General features: G+C 37.9%; 1 protein-coding gene across 1 annotated transcript in view; it reads right to left on the reverse strand.

Annotated features, from left to right (window-relative positions):
* Window positions 1-6,492: 6,492 nt before the first annotated feature.
* Window positions 6,493-15,342, reverse strand: part of fn1a (fibronectin 1a) — a 60,680-nt gene continuing 51,830 nt past the window's right edge. The window contains 7 exon segments of the mRNA XM_052142222.1: window positions 6,493-7,359; window positions 9,698-9,814; window positions 9,967-10,073; window positions 10,161-10,286; window positions 11,772-11,939; window positions 12,052-12,190; window positions 13,336-13,790. Of these exon segments, the coding sequence (XP_051998182.1) occupies window positions 7,294-7,359; window positions 9,698-9,814; window positions 9,967-10,073; window positions 10,161-10,286; window positions 11,772-11,939; window positions 12,052-12,190; window positions 13,336-13,790 (1,178 nt within the window). The 3' untranslated portion in view covers window positions 6,493-7,293.

Consider the following 15,342-nt stretch of genomic DNA (forward strand, 5'->3'; position numbering starts at 1 on the left):
CAGAATGTCATGTAAAGGAAAGATTAGAATAGTTTTTGATGATCAAATTTAGCTTGTTCATGAATACAGTGTTTGAAGAACTCGTTTTGTTTCCAAGCAACCAATGTCATGGTTTACACACAATCCACAACAATCGCTGTGCCAAGCAACTAAACGAATGAAGACGTATGCCATTTCATAGAGGTTGAGGTAGATGGGCCCCCCCCTTACTATACCTGTGATAACAAATAAAATAAAATAACACATTGCTTTCCACTTGCGTAATGTAATCACCGGTGAAAACTGTCCATTACTGACATACATTGACTACACATGTAAATTTAAAAGGTTTGAAGGAAACTTGGATGAGTTTTCTGTAAATTCCACTGATAATATTTTAGAGAGTGGTCTAAACAATTAATAATGTCTTACCTGTCCAACAAATAAAAAGCAACATCGGCATCACTACTCATGCTTTTCTCCGTCATCAAACTTTCCACCTTGTGTATGCCATAGCGATGTTTACTCTAGTTTTTTGCCTTTGCCGGTCTTTCTGTCTTCTTGCTTCGGACCTTTTTCACTTCTTTGGCAGTACAGCAACTGAATATCCTGTTGCCTGATAATAAGTATGTTCCATTGTATTCTTTTTGCTTTTCGCATCACCAAACAACACTGCGCTAAGCATAGACTTGCGTATCTACATAAAGCGTTTTAAATTAGCCCCGAATTACTGAATGCACTTTAAGAAGGCATAGAGCAAAGTGGATTGACCTAACACCTCTCATATGCATATTCCTTGATTAAGACCTGAGAAAGCAGATGGTACGGAAATGAACTGGAGAATTTCATTAGCACAAAAGACTGGAGTTACAGACACACCGGACACTGGTAAATCTTAGAAATTGTAATATATTGCCCTGATTATACAATTCCAGGAAAACAACATGAGTGAATCATGACTGAACATAGTGAACACAGCATTACTGGTACATACAGTATGCAACTTTACAAATGCACATTTGATAGAGTCGTTTAACCTTAAAATAATATATTAATGTTTCTTTTTACTTATGGCAGTTATAGATGTGTGTTACATCTAAGCTGAAGGATAATACTTCCTAGGCTATACAACTCTCTGGTCAAGCTATACAGCTAGATGTTTTTGGTTGGAATGTGTAAGGTTTGAGGTTGACTTTTCATGAACAAAAGTTCCATTAAGAACCAATATAGATTATATTCATATATGTACCAATCATATGTAATGAGGACCCACAAAAAATAAAGCAGAGACATTCATCACTCAGACCAGTAGACTCATAAATCTCACCAGTTTTTACACAAAACCATGGGCCATTGATCACTTCCATACTTGAATGCATGAGTCCAAGAAAACGATGAGAGTGTACAGAAAGATTAATAGAGATGTGTTGGTCATACACACAAATAGCATATAAATTAATTGATGAACAATCCTGGATAAACAGATTAATCAATCACATTGCTAAAGATGGATGAGAGTATTGGCAATGGAGAGATGTAATCTACAACACAATGGATATTACCATTTCAAAAGGCAAGCTTTTCAAGCAACATAAATGACCAGTGACTTCAAAACAACATTCTTAAATTACAAAGTGAACCTACGAACCCCTCATTAAAGTAATGTATGGTCTTTTAAGATCACAGATCACTTTTTACATCATACAAATTAAAAAAGAATGGTCTACATCCAAGGTTTTCAACCAGGGGTCTGCAGATCCCTGCGGGCCTGTGAAGGTCCTGCACGTGGTTTGTGGCCTCCTAGGAGGATTTCGCTTCGGGCCCAGAAACGGCCCTGGATCTCAATATCGATTCTTAAATCCCAAGATCGATCTTTCACTCATTGCGGCAACACTCTACAATGTGAGTAAATTGCATGCATATGCGACCAAATTTAGCGATATGAGACTAAAATGTATGTGATTAGTCACTGGCTGGTAATTTTTCAGATTTCACTCACCATGAGTAGTGAAGAAGTTTAGAACCGACATCCTTTCAGTGTGTCTTGAGAGTAAACATATGGTCTATCCAAAGACGAGATCCATGCAATCCATTTGTCAGTGAACAATGTCTCTTTTAATAACCTTTCTGTTTTATTTCCAGTCAGATGTGGGTTAAAAACAGCCAAAAAATAAACATTTAATATTAAATACACATAGCATGGATTCAGTAAAGAAGCAACTAGACTCTTGTTCATATGCGCTCAACCAAAACACTTATGTGAGATGCTCCCTGAAATGCCTGCTATCTTTATAGAGCGAGTACCATTTTAACACTTGATCTACAGGTCAATGTAAATTGTAAATACAAACTTACTAATTATGTATGTAAACAATAAACATGTAAGAATATATTTTCAAGACATTATATTTATTGATGGAATACATGGTACATTTTAAAAAGCTAAAATGGGACCAAAATGAAAAACAAATTTTATATATATATATATATATATATATATATATATATATATATATATAAAATTTTTTTTTTTTTTTGTAATGTACTGTTCCTAGATAGAAAACCAGTATAATTAATAGCATTCACTTAAATATAAAGCCTTTCATATGTAAGCAAAATTGACATTTTAAGAGAAATTTTTACAAATTCTTAGCCATGTTTTTTAAAGATTCTAATTATTACAAAATGTTGCATAGTAAATCTAGGGTTTTAAATTCAGTCAGAGTAAAACTGGCTCTCACTCATATTTTTAAAATACAGAGTGTTTCCTTCAAAGGGGAAACTGTTCAGGCAAATATTTAGAGAAACTGCCAAACAGATACTCCCTCCTTTTCACCCTTAAACTCATTAACTCCTGCCAAGTAATCCTCACACAAAAAAATCTTTGATTATCAGTGCACATCTTAATGGTGGCTAACATAATCACACATTTCTGTTAAAGAGATTCAGATGTGTTTGAGAGTAATGTGATTTTCCTTGGCTGCTCCTCAGCCAACTGGGTATGATATGTTTAGATTTTCATCTGATCCAGATTGGATTAAATAACAAAGGGCTACACCAAAACAGACTTCAACATTAACACAGACCAGCCTAAAAGTTAGAAATATGAACAGGGGTAATAACCATGATCCAAATACACTGGTCAATCTCCTGCATTCCATGGAATGAATGAATGTAATCTACCTGAGAAGCAAAACATAGTGCAAGATGAAGTGTTATTCTTTTACATAGGAAAGAGCAACACTGCCATCTGCTGTGAAAACCTCAAAACAACATCTTGTGTTTATTTTGTGTAATATATGACAATAGAATCACATCCAAAGATGATCTGCCAACCAACAGACTCCCAACACAAAAAAAGCTAAACAATTTTGGTAACACTTCATAATAACTTTCATGGAGAATATTTACTAACATTACTTCATTATATAATGCTTAATAGATTAGTTTTAGATCTAGAGTTAGAATTCAATGACATGTGGTGGACTTTTGAAATGAGGAGGAAGAGCCAATAACCTGTCCCATATGAAGTAAATATTAACACATGTACAACAAGACATACAGAAAAGAGGAAACATGGACATTGCCCACAAAAAATCTGAGAGATCATATGGGGATTGTTTTGTATGTGTTCGCAAATGGGACTGGATCAACATACCGACCATCATCATCTCACTTAAGGCAATCACAAAGCCAGGGTAATAAAAACTGCATCAATAATTAAATGGCATATAACCCCACTCAAGTGCTGAATCATATTGTTAGGATTTGTTGAAGGACAGGTGAGGACTCAAATACAGTGTGCAGCAATGGGCTTTAATAATAATACAAAAAGATAAATAGACAAAAACAACCCCAAAGGGGAAGTAACACAGTCCAGGACTACTAACTCACAGCCGGGCTGGGCTGGAGCAAAACTGGAGAAACTACTGACAGGACAGACAGAACGAGAAAACAAGATGAACTGGCACAATACAGCGCACACAAGGAGACTAAAAAGGGAGAGAAATCAACGGGTTAACAAGCTGGGCAGGTGAAACTAATAAACTGATAATGGGCAGACAAGGAGGCGGGGTATTATGCAAGACTGAGAGACACTTGGAAAACAGAAACAAAACAAAGCCACATGCTCTCACAAAACATAAACACTTGATTGACATGAGGGCTTATCAGCAGAAACTACAAGGCAACATGCGCTCATGCCAAACAACAGACGAGACAAGAGAACAACAACAAAGTGATGCCATGCACTCTCACACTAGACAAAGCCTGAGCATACACCGTGAAACAAAAAAACATGGGATGCATGAAACAGGCGACAAAACGAGATGAGACATCTGTGCGAGAGTTCGGACACAAATAAACAGGCAACTAAGATTAAAGTGGCCAAACCCTAGCACAACATGAAGACAGATTGTGATCTCCACATGCAGCACAAAGCTAGAACAATGACGAGTGCATGCCACCAATATGACATAAGAGCAATGCACTCACGGCAATAATCGACAAGACAAGAGAACGCATGACAATGCCAAAGGCAAGACATAATTATGAAAGTTGTTGGGCTTGATGAGAACTCTATATGTACCAATTTTGGTGACTGTAGATGAAAATGGGGGTGCTACAGAAGCTGTCTTACACACCCATTTTAAATGGGGCACTACAGAGCCCCATGCACAAGCACATGCGTGAACATTTGCCCAGACCTAATGGCCGATGACTCTTATATGTGTGCAAAATTTTATGACATTTTAAGCATGCCAAGTGCCTCAAAAACACCCAAAATGTAGGAAAAAATGTATAATAACAATTAATGCATTGCCATGGCAACAGTATTTAAGATGTCAAATAATCCCCTTGCAGGAGTATTTAAAAGTTCAGAGCTATTGATTTTCAAAAAAATACAAAAAGGCCCTCTTCCTGTTGGGTGGAGCTAATGACTATAATTATGAAAGCTTTCTGGCTTGGAGAGAACTATATATGTACCAAGTTTGGTGACTGTAGGTGAAAATAGGGGTGCTACAAAGACCGTCTTACATGCCCATTTTAACGGGGGCGCTACAGAGTACAGGTCTTCATGGGTCCAAAAATTCATGCCTGAACCCAAACAGACCCAGAAATGTATTACCTGGACCCAGACTGGACCTGTCTATTATTTGAAAGCTTGGACCCGTACCCATGCAGAACCGGGAAATGCCGGACCCATCTATTATTTGAAAGCTGGGACCCGGACACGGCCGGGATACACAGACCCGATCGACACTGATTTCACAGCTGATTAGCGTAGCTAATCCACTCATTATTTCAGCTTCAAAAGTCCACTTGCTGTCACAGTGACGGATGAAAAACGTGACTTGTTTTGAATCAGCTTTACAGTTTTTTGTATCTCGCATAAGATAACTTTGACTGTTTGCCTTTTTCAACTATAATAATTATTGCTCGTTCATTGCCATTGCTGCTAATGTTAACATTCCTAATTTGCTATTGTGTGCCTTAATTCCGCTCTGCCTGATGTCACTCAGAAAGGAATAATTACAATTAATACACTGTCATGGCAACAGTATTTAAGATATCAAATATTCCTTTACAATTTTACATGAGCAGTGTCTTTTCATTATTCCAAAGATTTTTTTAAGCAATTCATGTAAACGCAAGATAGCTATTTCAAAGTCTGTTAAAAGTGCCATACTTCCTGCTGCCTGTTGATAGCGCTACGACCGTAACCCATAATAGCTGAACCAATGTGATCAACCCCCATTTCCAAACAAACAGCTGAATTTTCATCAAAATCACACAATATACACAGTAGATTTAAGGCACTTCCTGTTTCCCAATTTGCACCATAAATGTATTGCTTCTCCATGGCGACACCATTCAAAACATAAAAAATCTGTTCACAATTTAGCATCTACAATGTCTTGGCATGATGTTGCACAAATGTTGTGCCAGTCACATGAATACCCTAGGAGGAATATTTAAAAGTTCTGAGTCTGCGATTTTCAGAAAATCCTAAATGTCCGACTTCCTGTTGGATGGAGCTAATGACAGTGAGTATGAAAGTTGTTCAGCTTGATTAGAACTAAATATGTAAACATTTTGGTGACTCTAGGTGAAAATGGAGGTGCTACGGAGACCGTTACCCTCCTATTTTAAAGGGTTGATACAGAGGCCCCCCTACATGCCCATGTGTGAAATTTTGTCCAGTCCTAATGGCTGACGAATCTGATGTGTGTGCAAAATGTTATGAAATTTTAAGCATGCCAAGTGCCTCAAACACCCAACTATAGGAAGAAAGGAATAATAACAATTAATGCATTGCCTTGGCAACAGTATTTCAGATATCAAATATTCATTTACAATTTTACATCAGCAGTGTCTTGTCATAATTCCAAAGACTTAACTTTCAATGCTTGGGCCCTAATGAGATATTGTTATATATTCTCTCTGCGAGTTTCCTTGAAGCTGCTAGAAAATAGGGTTTTCTAAAATAAAGGTTATGAATCAGTTTTTTGTTTTGGAAAACATTTTATTATAAAGTATTTTTGTCCACAGTAGTTAAGACTTTGGCACCTAAAAAAAAACACAAACATAAAAACAGTACACACCCATAATCAGCATTCCATAAAAATGCATACATAAAAATGGATAAATAAAAATAGCAAACAAATGTTTACTTCTTCATTAACACAGTGCTTTCCTTTGTCTCCTGAAAGACACAGAGGCCACAGATTTAAACCAACCAATCAGATTAAAAAGGGGTGGAAATTACATCATACTACAAAAAGGTGCCTACAAGGCACAAAGGTTTTCATTGTGAGACAGTGCTTGTTTTAGAAAAGAACACCAATAAACGTTTTGATCACCGACAAAAAAAGTCACAAAATCATTAAACACATTGTTAACAGACAAAAGGCAATAATACTGAGATGTGAGATGTGTTGATTCTCTGTAGATGTTCCACTGATATGAGTTTAAAGCTGACCTAGAATGTGGCAATTATGTGCAGTTGTATAGATCTTCAGCAAGACTTTGGAATTGAAACAAATCAGTGGAATTTTGATTTATAAGAATGGTGACTCTCCTTTATATGGAAAGACATGAAGAAGCAATCAATTGATTGTCTGAGGACTCAACCAATCAGAAGAGTGAGAAGTTTTGTCTCCAGGCGTGATGTCACAGGTGGGCGGTGGGTGGAAGCAGCAGGACAGAGTTTGCCGTGTGGGTAATATTAGGATGGAGAAACGCTGACGGAGCGAAGTACAGTCTCTGGGGGGCGTGACCTCACCAATATTAGGGGAAAACTGATATACACATTTATTCTGGGCTCTGAGCATCTGCTAACAGGTCTGGTCTGAGGCACTCAATGGGACATTGGATGTTCTGTAGGGAAAAGTAAAAAGTGAATTTCATGGCCAAATCCTAAACATTTGCAAAACACCAAATGTTTTATACCTAAATGAGAACATGAAAACAAAGTTTATTTTCTTAAAGGGATAGTTCACCAAAAAAATGTAAATTCTCTCATTTACTCACCCTCGTGTCATCCCAGATGTGTATGACTTTTTCTTTTGCTGAACACAAACAAAGATTTTTAGAAGAATATCTCAGCTCTGTAGGTCCTCACAATGCAAGTAAATGGGCTGCAAAATTGTGAAGCTCCAAAAGCACATAAAGGCAGCAAAAGTAATCTATAAAACTCCAGTGGTTGAATCCATGACTTCAGAAGCGATATGGATAGGTGTGGGTGAGAAACAGATCAATATTTAAGTCTTTTTGTACTATAAATCTCCACTTTAACAGTAACTTATTTAGTTTTTGGTGATTTACATTCTTTGTGCATATCGCCACCTACTGTGCAGTGAGGAGAATGTATAGTAAGAAAAGGACTTAAATATTGACATGAAGACCAGCGTGGCCAAGTCATACACAGCAATGACCTCACAGAGTCCTTCCCAATAGTCAGTGGTGTAAATCAAGGCTGTGTCCTCGCGCTGACTCTCTTCATGATCTTCTTCAGCATGATGCTCCAAAGGGCCACAGTAGACCTTGATGATGAGGATGGTGTCTACATCCGATACCACACTGATGGCAGCCTGTTCAACCTGAGGTGACTAAAGGCCCAACTCATCTGAGAGTTTCTCTTCACTGACGATGCTGCTCTTGTTTATCATATGGTGACAGCTCTGCAGCATATAACATCCTTCTTCGCAGAGGCTGCCAAGCTCTTCAAACTAGAAGTCAGCTTGAAGAAGACAGAAGTTTTCCACCATCCCGCATCTCAGAAAGATTACCACCATCCCCACATCATCATTGGCAAGTCAGAGCTGAAGACGGTCCACCAGTTCAACTACCTGGAGTGCATCATCTCATCGGACATCAAGGTCGACAGAGATTCACAACAGACTGGCAAAGGCAAATTGTGCATTAAGCAGACTGTACAAAAGAGTCTGGAACAACAAGGACTTGAAGAAAGGAGCAAAGATCAGTGTGTACAGAGCTGTTGTACTGACCACCCTCCTGTACAGCTCTGAGTCGTGGGTCACCTTCAGTCACCACCTGTGACTACTTGAGCGCTTTCACCAGCGCTGCCTCCGCACCATCCTCAACATCCATTGGAATGCCTTCACTACCAACACTGAAGTCCTCAAACTGGTGGAGGTCAACAGCATCGAGGCCATGCTGTTGAAGGCGCAGCTGCGCTGGAAAGTGCACATCTCCAGGATGGGGTATCATCAACTATCCAAGATGGTGCTGTATGACAAACTCACCGGGGGGCACCGAAGAAGAGGTGCAAGGACTCTCTGAAGAAATACCTTGGTTTCATATTGACCAACAGTGGTTTGCTTTAGCCTCTGAACACGAGGCCTGGAGACCATTCACCATTCCTCCTTTGAGAGGTCAAAAGAAGGTGGAAGAAGAACTGTGATACTGCAGCACCAAATCTAGAACAGACATTCCCTTGTAGACGCTGCGGCCAGATCTACCTGTCCCGCATTGGCCTCGTTAGCCACCAGCGAGCCTGCAGCAGACATGGACAACCCCCTTCCTAAATCTTCATTCGCAAAGCCAAGCCATGAATGGATGAATGTGCTTTTTGGAGTTTCAAAATGTTGGTACCCATTTACTTGCATTGTATGGACCAACAGAGCTGAGAAATTCTGCAGAACCTCGGTTTGTGTTCTGAAGAAGAAAGTCAGTCATACATATCCTGGATGGCATGAGGGTGAGTAAATGATGAGAGAATTTTCATTTTTGGGTGACCTATACTATGACCTATGACTTTAATGCATGCTCTTGGTCAATCAGTGCTTGTTATTCTAAATGAAAAACTGTTTGTCTTAATAATCCTCTATCATAATGTATTGTAATAACTCAAAATATAATCCTTTAATAAAATATAATTCCTCTGCCTCTAAAAAAAATGAACGATCAGTTTTACATCTCAAATCCCTTTTACTTTTTCAATCCCTCCCCAAAAAAACAGCTGGCTCCATTCTGGTATGTGACACCACACTTTTCATGATCCAATCAATTCCAAATGGACAATATCAAGTGCTTCCCTATGTTTGTTCAAACTGTGTTTAATGTCGACTTATAGCCACAAGTGCAACCGCTATAACCAAAAATGACTCTTATCTAAGATTAAGTTGAATCTTCTTTTGTACATATTTTTTTTTTGTTATTAATTTGTCTGTCAAATGTTCCATGAAAAACTCACAAGTTTACGTAGGGCATTCTCTCTGTAGCGGTTGAAAGCATCCGTGTGCACTGGAGGCTGAATGAGGTCCATGTCAACTTCAGCACCAGGCCGATGGCAGTTCTCACAACGCCAGCCCTGGGGAAACAGCATGGTTATACATACACTATAAAATCCTCATCCACAGACTAACCCTAAACCAGACTAACCCTAAACCAGATACCAACTAAGACCACCCCCACACACAGGCATAAAAAGGGAAAATAAATCAGTGGAAAGGTTTGCATTACCTGTTGTCCTCCATAACAAGTACAAGTGCAGATGGCTCCAAGATACTCCTTCTGCCATTGGTTCCCAACCTGGTACAACTTCCCCTCATCATAACACGTGGACTCATCTACAACAGAGCATGTTGAACAAGTCAGTGAAGCAACCAATAGAGTGTGATACAAATTTAGACACAACAAAACACTTTCTGACTTACGGGGTTCACACTTGAACTCTCCTTTCCCATTGCCCAGGCAGGTGCAGCTCATCATGTGACCATTCTCAGCATGGCGGTCCCACTTCTCGCCAATTCTGTAGTTGTGGCCATTGTCATTGCACCACTCTGCAGATTGAGAGATGTTTGTTGGTTAGTATTTATACTCAATACCAGAGAATTCCTCCTTCACACACACTCACAGAATCATGAGGTCTTGCTTCATAAAGCTTACATTCAAACAGTGGTTGAAACACATGGTAAGCTGGTCTCAGAGTTTAATAACATCATGTTACAGGATGACAAGACAAATCTAAGACATAAACCACCTTCTCTCAAGCTGTCATGTTTGATTACATCTACAAACATGTCAAGAAAGACTAGCATGGCAACAGTAAGGAGTTTTGTTCAACAATTGTTTCACTCCAGTTTTGTTCTGAAGAGTATTCCTAAAACAAAGATACAGTGGGGTTCAATATGAAAATGCTTCCATTTTGCATTTTTCTTACTGAATACAGTTTCTTTTTATTACAAATTATATTATCAACATAATAATTTGAGTACAAAATTTATGGAATTCTTTATATTTAGTGGTATTTGCTATGTTCCCTTTTTGACAGCTTCCACTCGAGCTGGTCACATATTTTCTTCTTTGTTTAGTGACCTAGAAATAGTGCAGAATCTGTTCTGCTAAATATTTCAAATTAATTTTACATATAATTATCAAATATTTATTTGTAATCCTTAATGGGATAGTTCACCCACAAATATTATTTCTCTCATCATTTACTTACCCTCATGCTATCCCAGATGTGTATGATATTCTTTCTATTGCTGAACACAAACTAAAATATTTAGAAGAATGTCTCAGCTCTGATACCATGCAATTGAATGGTGGCAAGAACTTTGAAGATCCAAAAAGCACATAAAAGGCAGCATGAAAGTAATCCAAAAATTTCAGAAGAGATATTATAGGCGTGGGTGAGAAACAAATCAATATTTACATCATTTTTTCTACTATAAATTCTCCTCCCTGCCCAGTAGGTGGCAATATGCATGAAAAATGTGAATCGCCAAAAACAAAATAAAGTGGAAGTGAAAGTAAAAGTGTAGATATATAGTAAAAAAAGACTTAAATATTGATATATTTCTCATCCACACATATACAGCTTCTGAAGACATGGATTAAACCATTGAAGTTTTATGGATTACTTTGATGCTGCCTTTATGTGCTTTTTGGAGCTTCAATATTCTGGCCACCATTCAATTGCATTGTATGGACTTGTGATATTTTTCTACAAACCTTTGTTTGTATTCAGCAGATGAAAGAAAGTCATACACATCTGCGATGGCACGAGGGAGAGTAAATGATGAGAGAATTTTTCGTTTTGGGTGAACTATCCCTTTAAGAAAGTAAACTTTGTTTTCATATTTACATTTAAGTATAAAACATTTGGAGATTTGGAGACCAATTCTAGATATTCAGTGTGGAATTTTAAACCCAACATGAACATGAAAAATATGAAGCATAAAAATACAATATTTTTAAATATATTGTTGCCCATGCTAGAGTGAGGTGTGGTTTTGCATGTAGCACACTGTCCATTCACTCACTGGATGAATCACATCTGAAATGGCCACTGCCGAGACCAAGACACTTGCACCACAGTTTAAATCCTGTATCCGACATACGCTCCCACTCCGTGCCCACCTCATGGTAGGTGGCAGTGAATGTGTCATGGCATATATCCCTGGCTGTGGGGATCACTCCAGACCCTGGAACTAAAGCACATGAGGGACACATTTAGAGGGGTAAAAAACAAGCATATGGGCATGAAATCAGAGAAGATTATGAACCGTGGTTACAAATTAGTTTGGTTAGCAGAGGCATTACCACTGTTTCCGACAGTCACAACATCTTCTAGGACTTTCTCTTTTTGGTCTCTACTGACAGACTCCACAACAACATTGTAAGAGGCACCAGAAGTGAGACCGATCAGTGTTGCACTAGTAGCAGTTCCAGGCAGACGCATCTGAGTGGGAACAAAAGTTAAGAGGTTGTTGTCTAACTTAATAGTCACTGATAATGCAATGCAATGAAATAAATAATTTAACAATTCACCATCTAGAAGTTCCATTATATACACTGGGGTTAAATGCCGCTATTTGGACTTTTGTTTGTAATTTAATAAGAGTTTTTTCCCCATATTATATTATAACTGAGTGAAATGTTGAATTGAAAAATTAACATGAATTTCAGAATTTCTCAGTATATGGTATGCCCCCTTTTGCTTTAATGACAGCATACACTTAAAGGGACAGTTCACCCCAAAATTAATAATATCAATATTTAAGTATTTTTCTTTTACAATAAATCTCCACTTTCACATAATTTTTCTTTTGTTTTTGGCAATTTGCATTCTATCTATATATTTCTATTCCCCTACTGGGCTGGGAGAAGAATTTATAGTAAAAAAAAGACTGATCTGTTTCTCACCCACACTTATATCGCTTCTAAAAATATGGATTTAAACTACTGGAGACTTATAGATTACTTTTATGCTGTCTTTATTGGCTTTTGGCACTTCAACATTTTGGTACCCATTCACTTACATTGTGAGGACCTACAGAGTTAAGATATTCTTCTAAAAATCTTTGTTTGTGTTCAGCAGAAGAAAAAAAAGTCATCCACATCTGGGATGGCATGAGAGTGAGTATATGATGAGAGAAGTTTCATTTTTGGGTGAACTATCCTTATAAGCTGTCATGGATTCCACAAGCTTGTGCAAAACATGATTTAACCATTTCCAAAGAGTATCTTGTGTGCTTCAATGAAAACAAGGAAATCTGAACTTTGTACAAAGGAGTTAACATGGTCAGTGTCACAAGGTAGAATTTCTTTGCTTTAAACATTTTAAAACACAGTTTAATTCAAGGCTTAAATTCAATTTTGAATCACAGATTTTTAATGTGGACTTTTTGAATGCCACTGTAATTTACATATTTTGGTAGGAAATATGTAACCTACATTTCTAAGCAGGTCAATTTGCAATTGTTGCTTTTGTGTTTTTATAGAGTCTTAAGTTTTGTTTCTGCATGCGTGTGTTTTTTTTTTTGGACACCTATCTGTTCATTTATAGGAGTACCCATGTCAGATATGATACATTTTTGTTCTCACCTGGAAGCTCTTCTCATTGACCTCTGTAACAGGACTGCATGACACCACATACTCAGAAGTGTGCGGCACTGGTTGCCATATAATTGTGGTCTGGGTCTGAGATTCCTGGGGCAGGTTTGTCTCATTGTAAAGGTCTCTGAAGGGGAAGCCAGGTTCAGGGCCCTCATTCACCTTCACCACTGGCACTCTCTGTCCATCTGCTCCTGGCATGGGAATGTACACCAGGGGCTCTCTGTGGTTTGGGGGGTGGGGCTGCTGGCCGTTGTTGCCCAGGCTGAGGCTCTGATATTCAGTGTAGATGTGCTTGCCCTGCTGCCCCAGTGTGTTGTGTCTGTTTGGACCCAGCATATGCACATGATTGTTGAAGTGGTCATTGTTCTCTGGCACATCCAGGACATCAATGTGTGGTCGACTGGGATCGGGGAGCTGGGGGGTCAGCTGGTGACTTTCCATATCTGGTGGGAAAATTGTGTTCAGAGCAAAGAAATTAGTAATGCAATAGCATATTTTTTTCCAGTAGAGGGCACTATATGTTAAGTGCATGTCATTTATTGCGATACAGATGTTCAAAAAGCCATAATATTGCTTTTAAGGAATTTTTAACAAGCACCAGGTTTGATTCATTATATGCTCTGTATTATATGGTGGCCGTGAAGTGCAAAACAATGCAACAAATCTAAACGGCAAATCCAAAGACAAAATACCAATTCAGAAACACATCAGCAAATCAGAAAACACAACGGCAAGACAGAAAACACAACAGAAATTCAGTCGAAACAGAAAGGGTAGGTACTTTAGCTTGATTGATTGGCTGTGTTGAGACTCCATAGTCCTTTCCTCAGAACTGGTTCTCTGTCCACTAGCTCAATAATTTCAAAATGATTTCCAAATGCTCCATTACAGAAAACTGTGTTGAGTTGTTTGTTACTCAGTTAAAACAGTAATGGGACACTTTCTAACACAGCGGGAAACGTTTTAGGTATGACGTTCATCTACAGGGACCGTCTAAAAATTCCACAAACTGTGCTTAAACGTCGGTGTTCAATCGTTCTCATTCTAAATGTTACAGTAGACTGCCGGCGTGATGGCTCACTTTATACATTTGAAGCCAGCATGTCCAATTATGAGTGCAGTGTTTTCTTTTTAGAAAAAAAATAAAATAAAAAATGGCTGAAATTTAAACAAGATTTTATTTTCATATTATAAAGGTTGTAGAAGGATGCTATTAGATATGCTAAATACATATACTTTATTCAATTATTCTTTACAATAATAATAATAATAAACAAAATAAAAATGTTAGTCATTCACACCACTGGCAGCCTGCTACAACCATTGTAATGTAAAATAATTTTAGGGGTGTTTTTCATAAAATAACTGAATACTGTGTCCATATAATTAGACATACATGGAAAATATATCCATTGGCAGCAACCGGAACCTTTATAATTGATTGATTGATTTTAAAACAACAGTGTTTAAAATGATCTAACTTAAAAAGCAAGAAAATGCAAGCTAGAATGAACACTTGGACACAGCCAACGTTTTAGCGCAGTTTGTGGAATTTAAGACGGTCCCTTACGCACTAAATGAACCAAGTAGACCATAGATGAACATCGTACCTAAAACAAACTTTTCCTGCTCGCTGTTTTTACTCTCGGTGTTATAAAGTTTCCTGTTACTGTTTTCCAGAGAGATAAAACACTCCAAATTATTTTATTTTTCTGCCAGTGACCTTTTGGCATGGATTTTGATATAATCAGAGAACCAGTCCTGAGGAAAGGACTAGGTCTCATTCACACAGCCAATCAGCGAGAAGCTATAAAACGTACCCTTTCTGTTTCAACTGATTTACTGTTGTGTTTTCTGAATTGCTTTTGTGCTTTCTAACTTCTTGTTTTGTTTCTGGATTTGGTGTTGTGTTTTATGATTTGTTGATGTGTTTCAGAATAGTTATTTTGTCTTTGGATTTGCTGTTGTGTTTTTAGATTTGTTGTTTTGTTTTGC

Source organism: Xyrauchen texanus, chromosome 14, assembly GCF_025860055.1.
Source record: "Xyrauchen texanus isolate HMW12.3.18 chromosome 14, RBS_HiC_50CHRs, whole genome shotgun sequence".
Taxonomy (NCBI): domain Eukaryota; kingdom Metazoa; phylum Chordata; class Actinopteri; order Cypriniformes; family Catostomidae; genus Xyrauchen; species Xyrauchen texanus.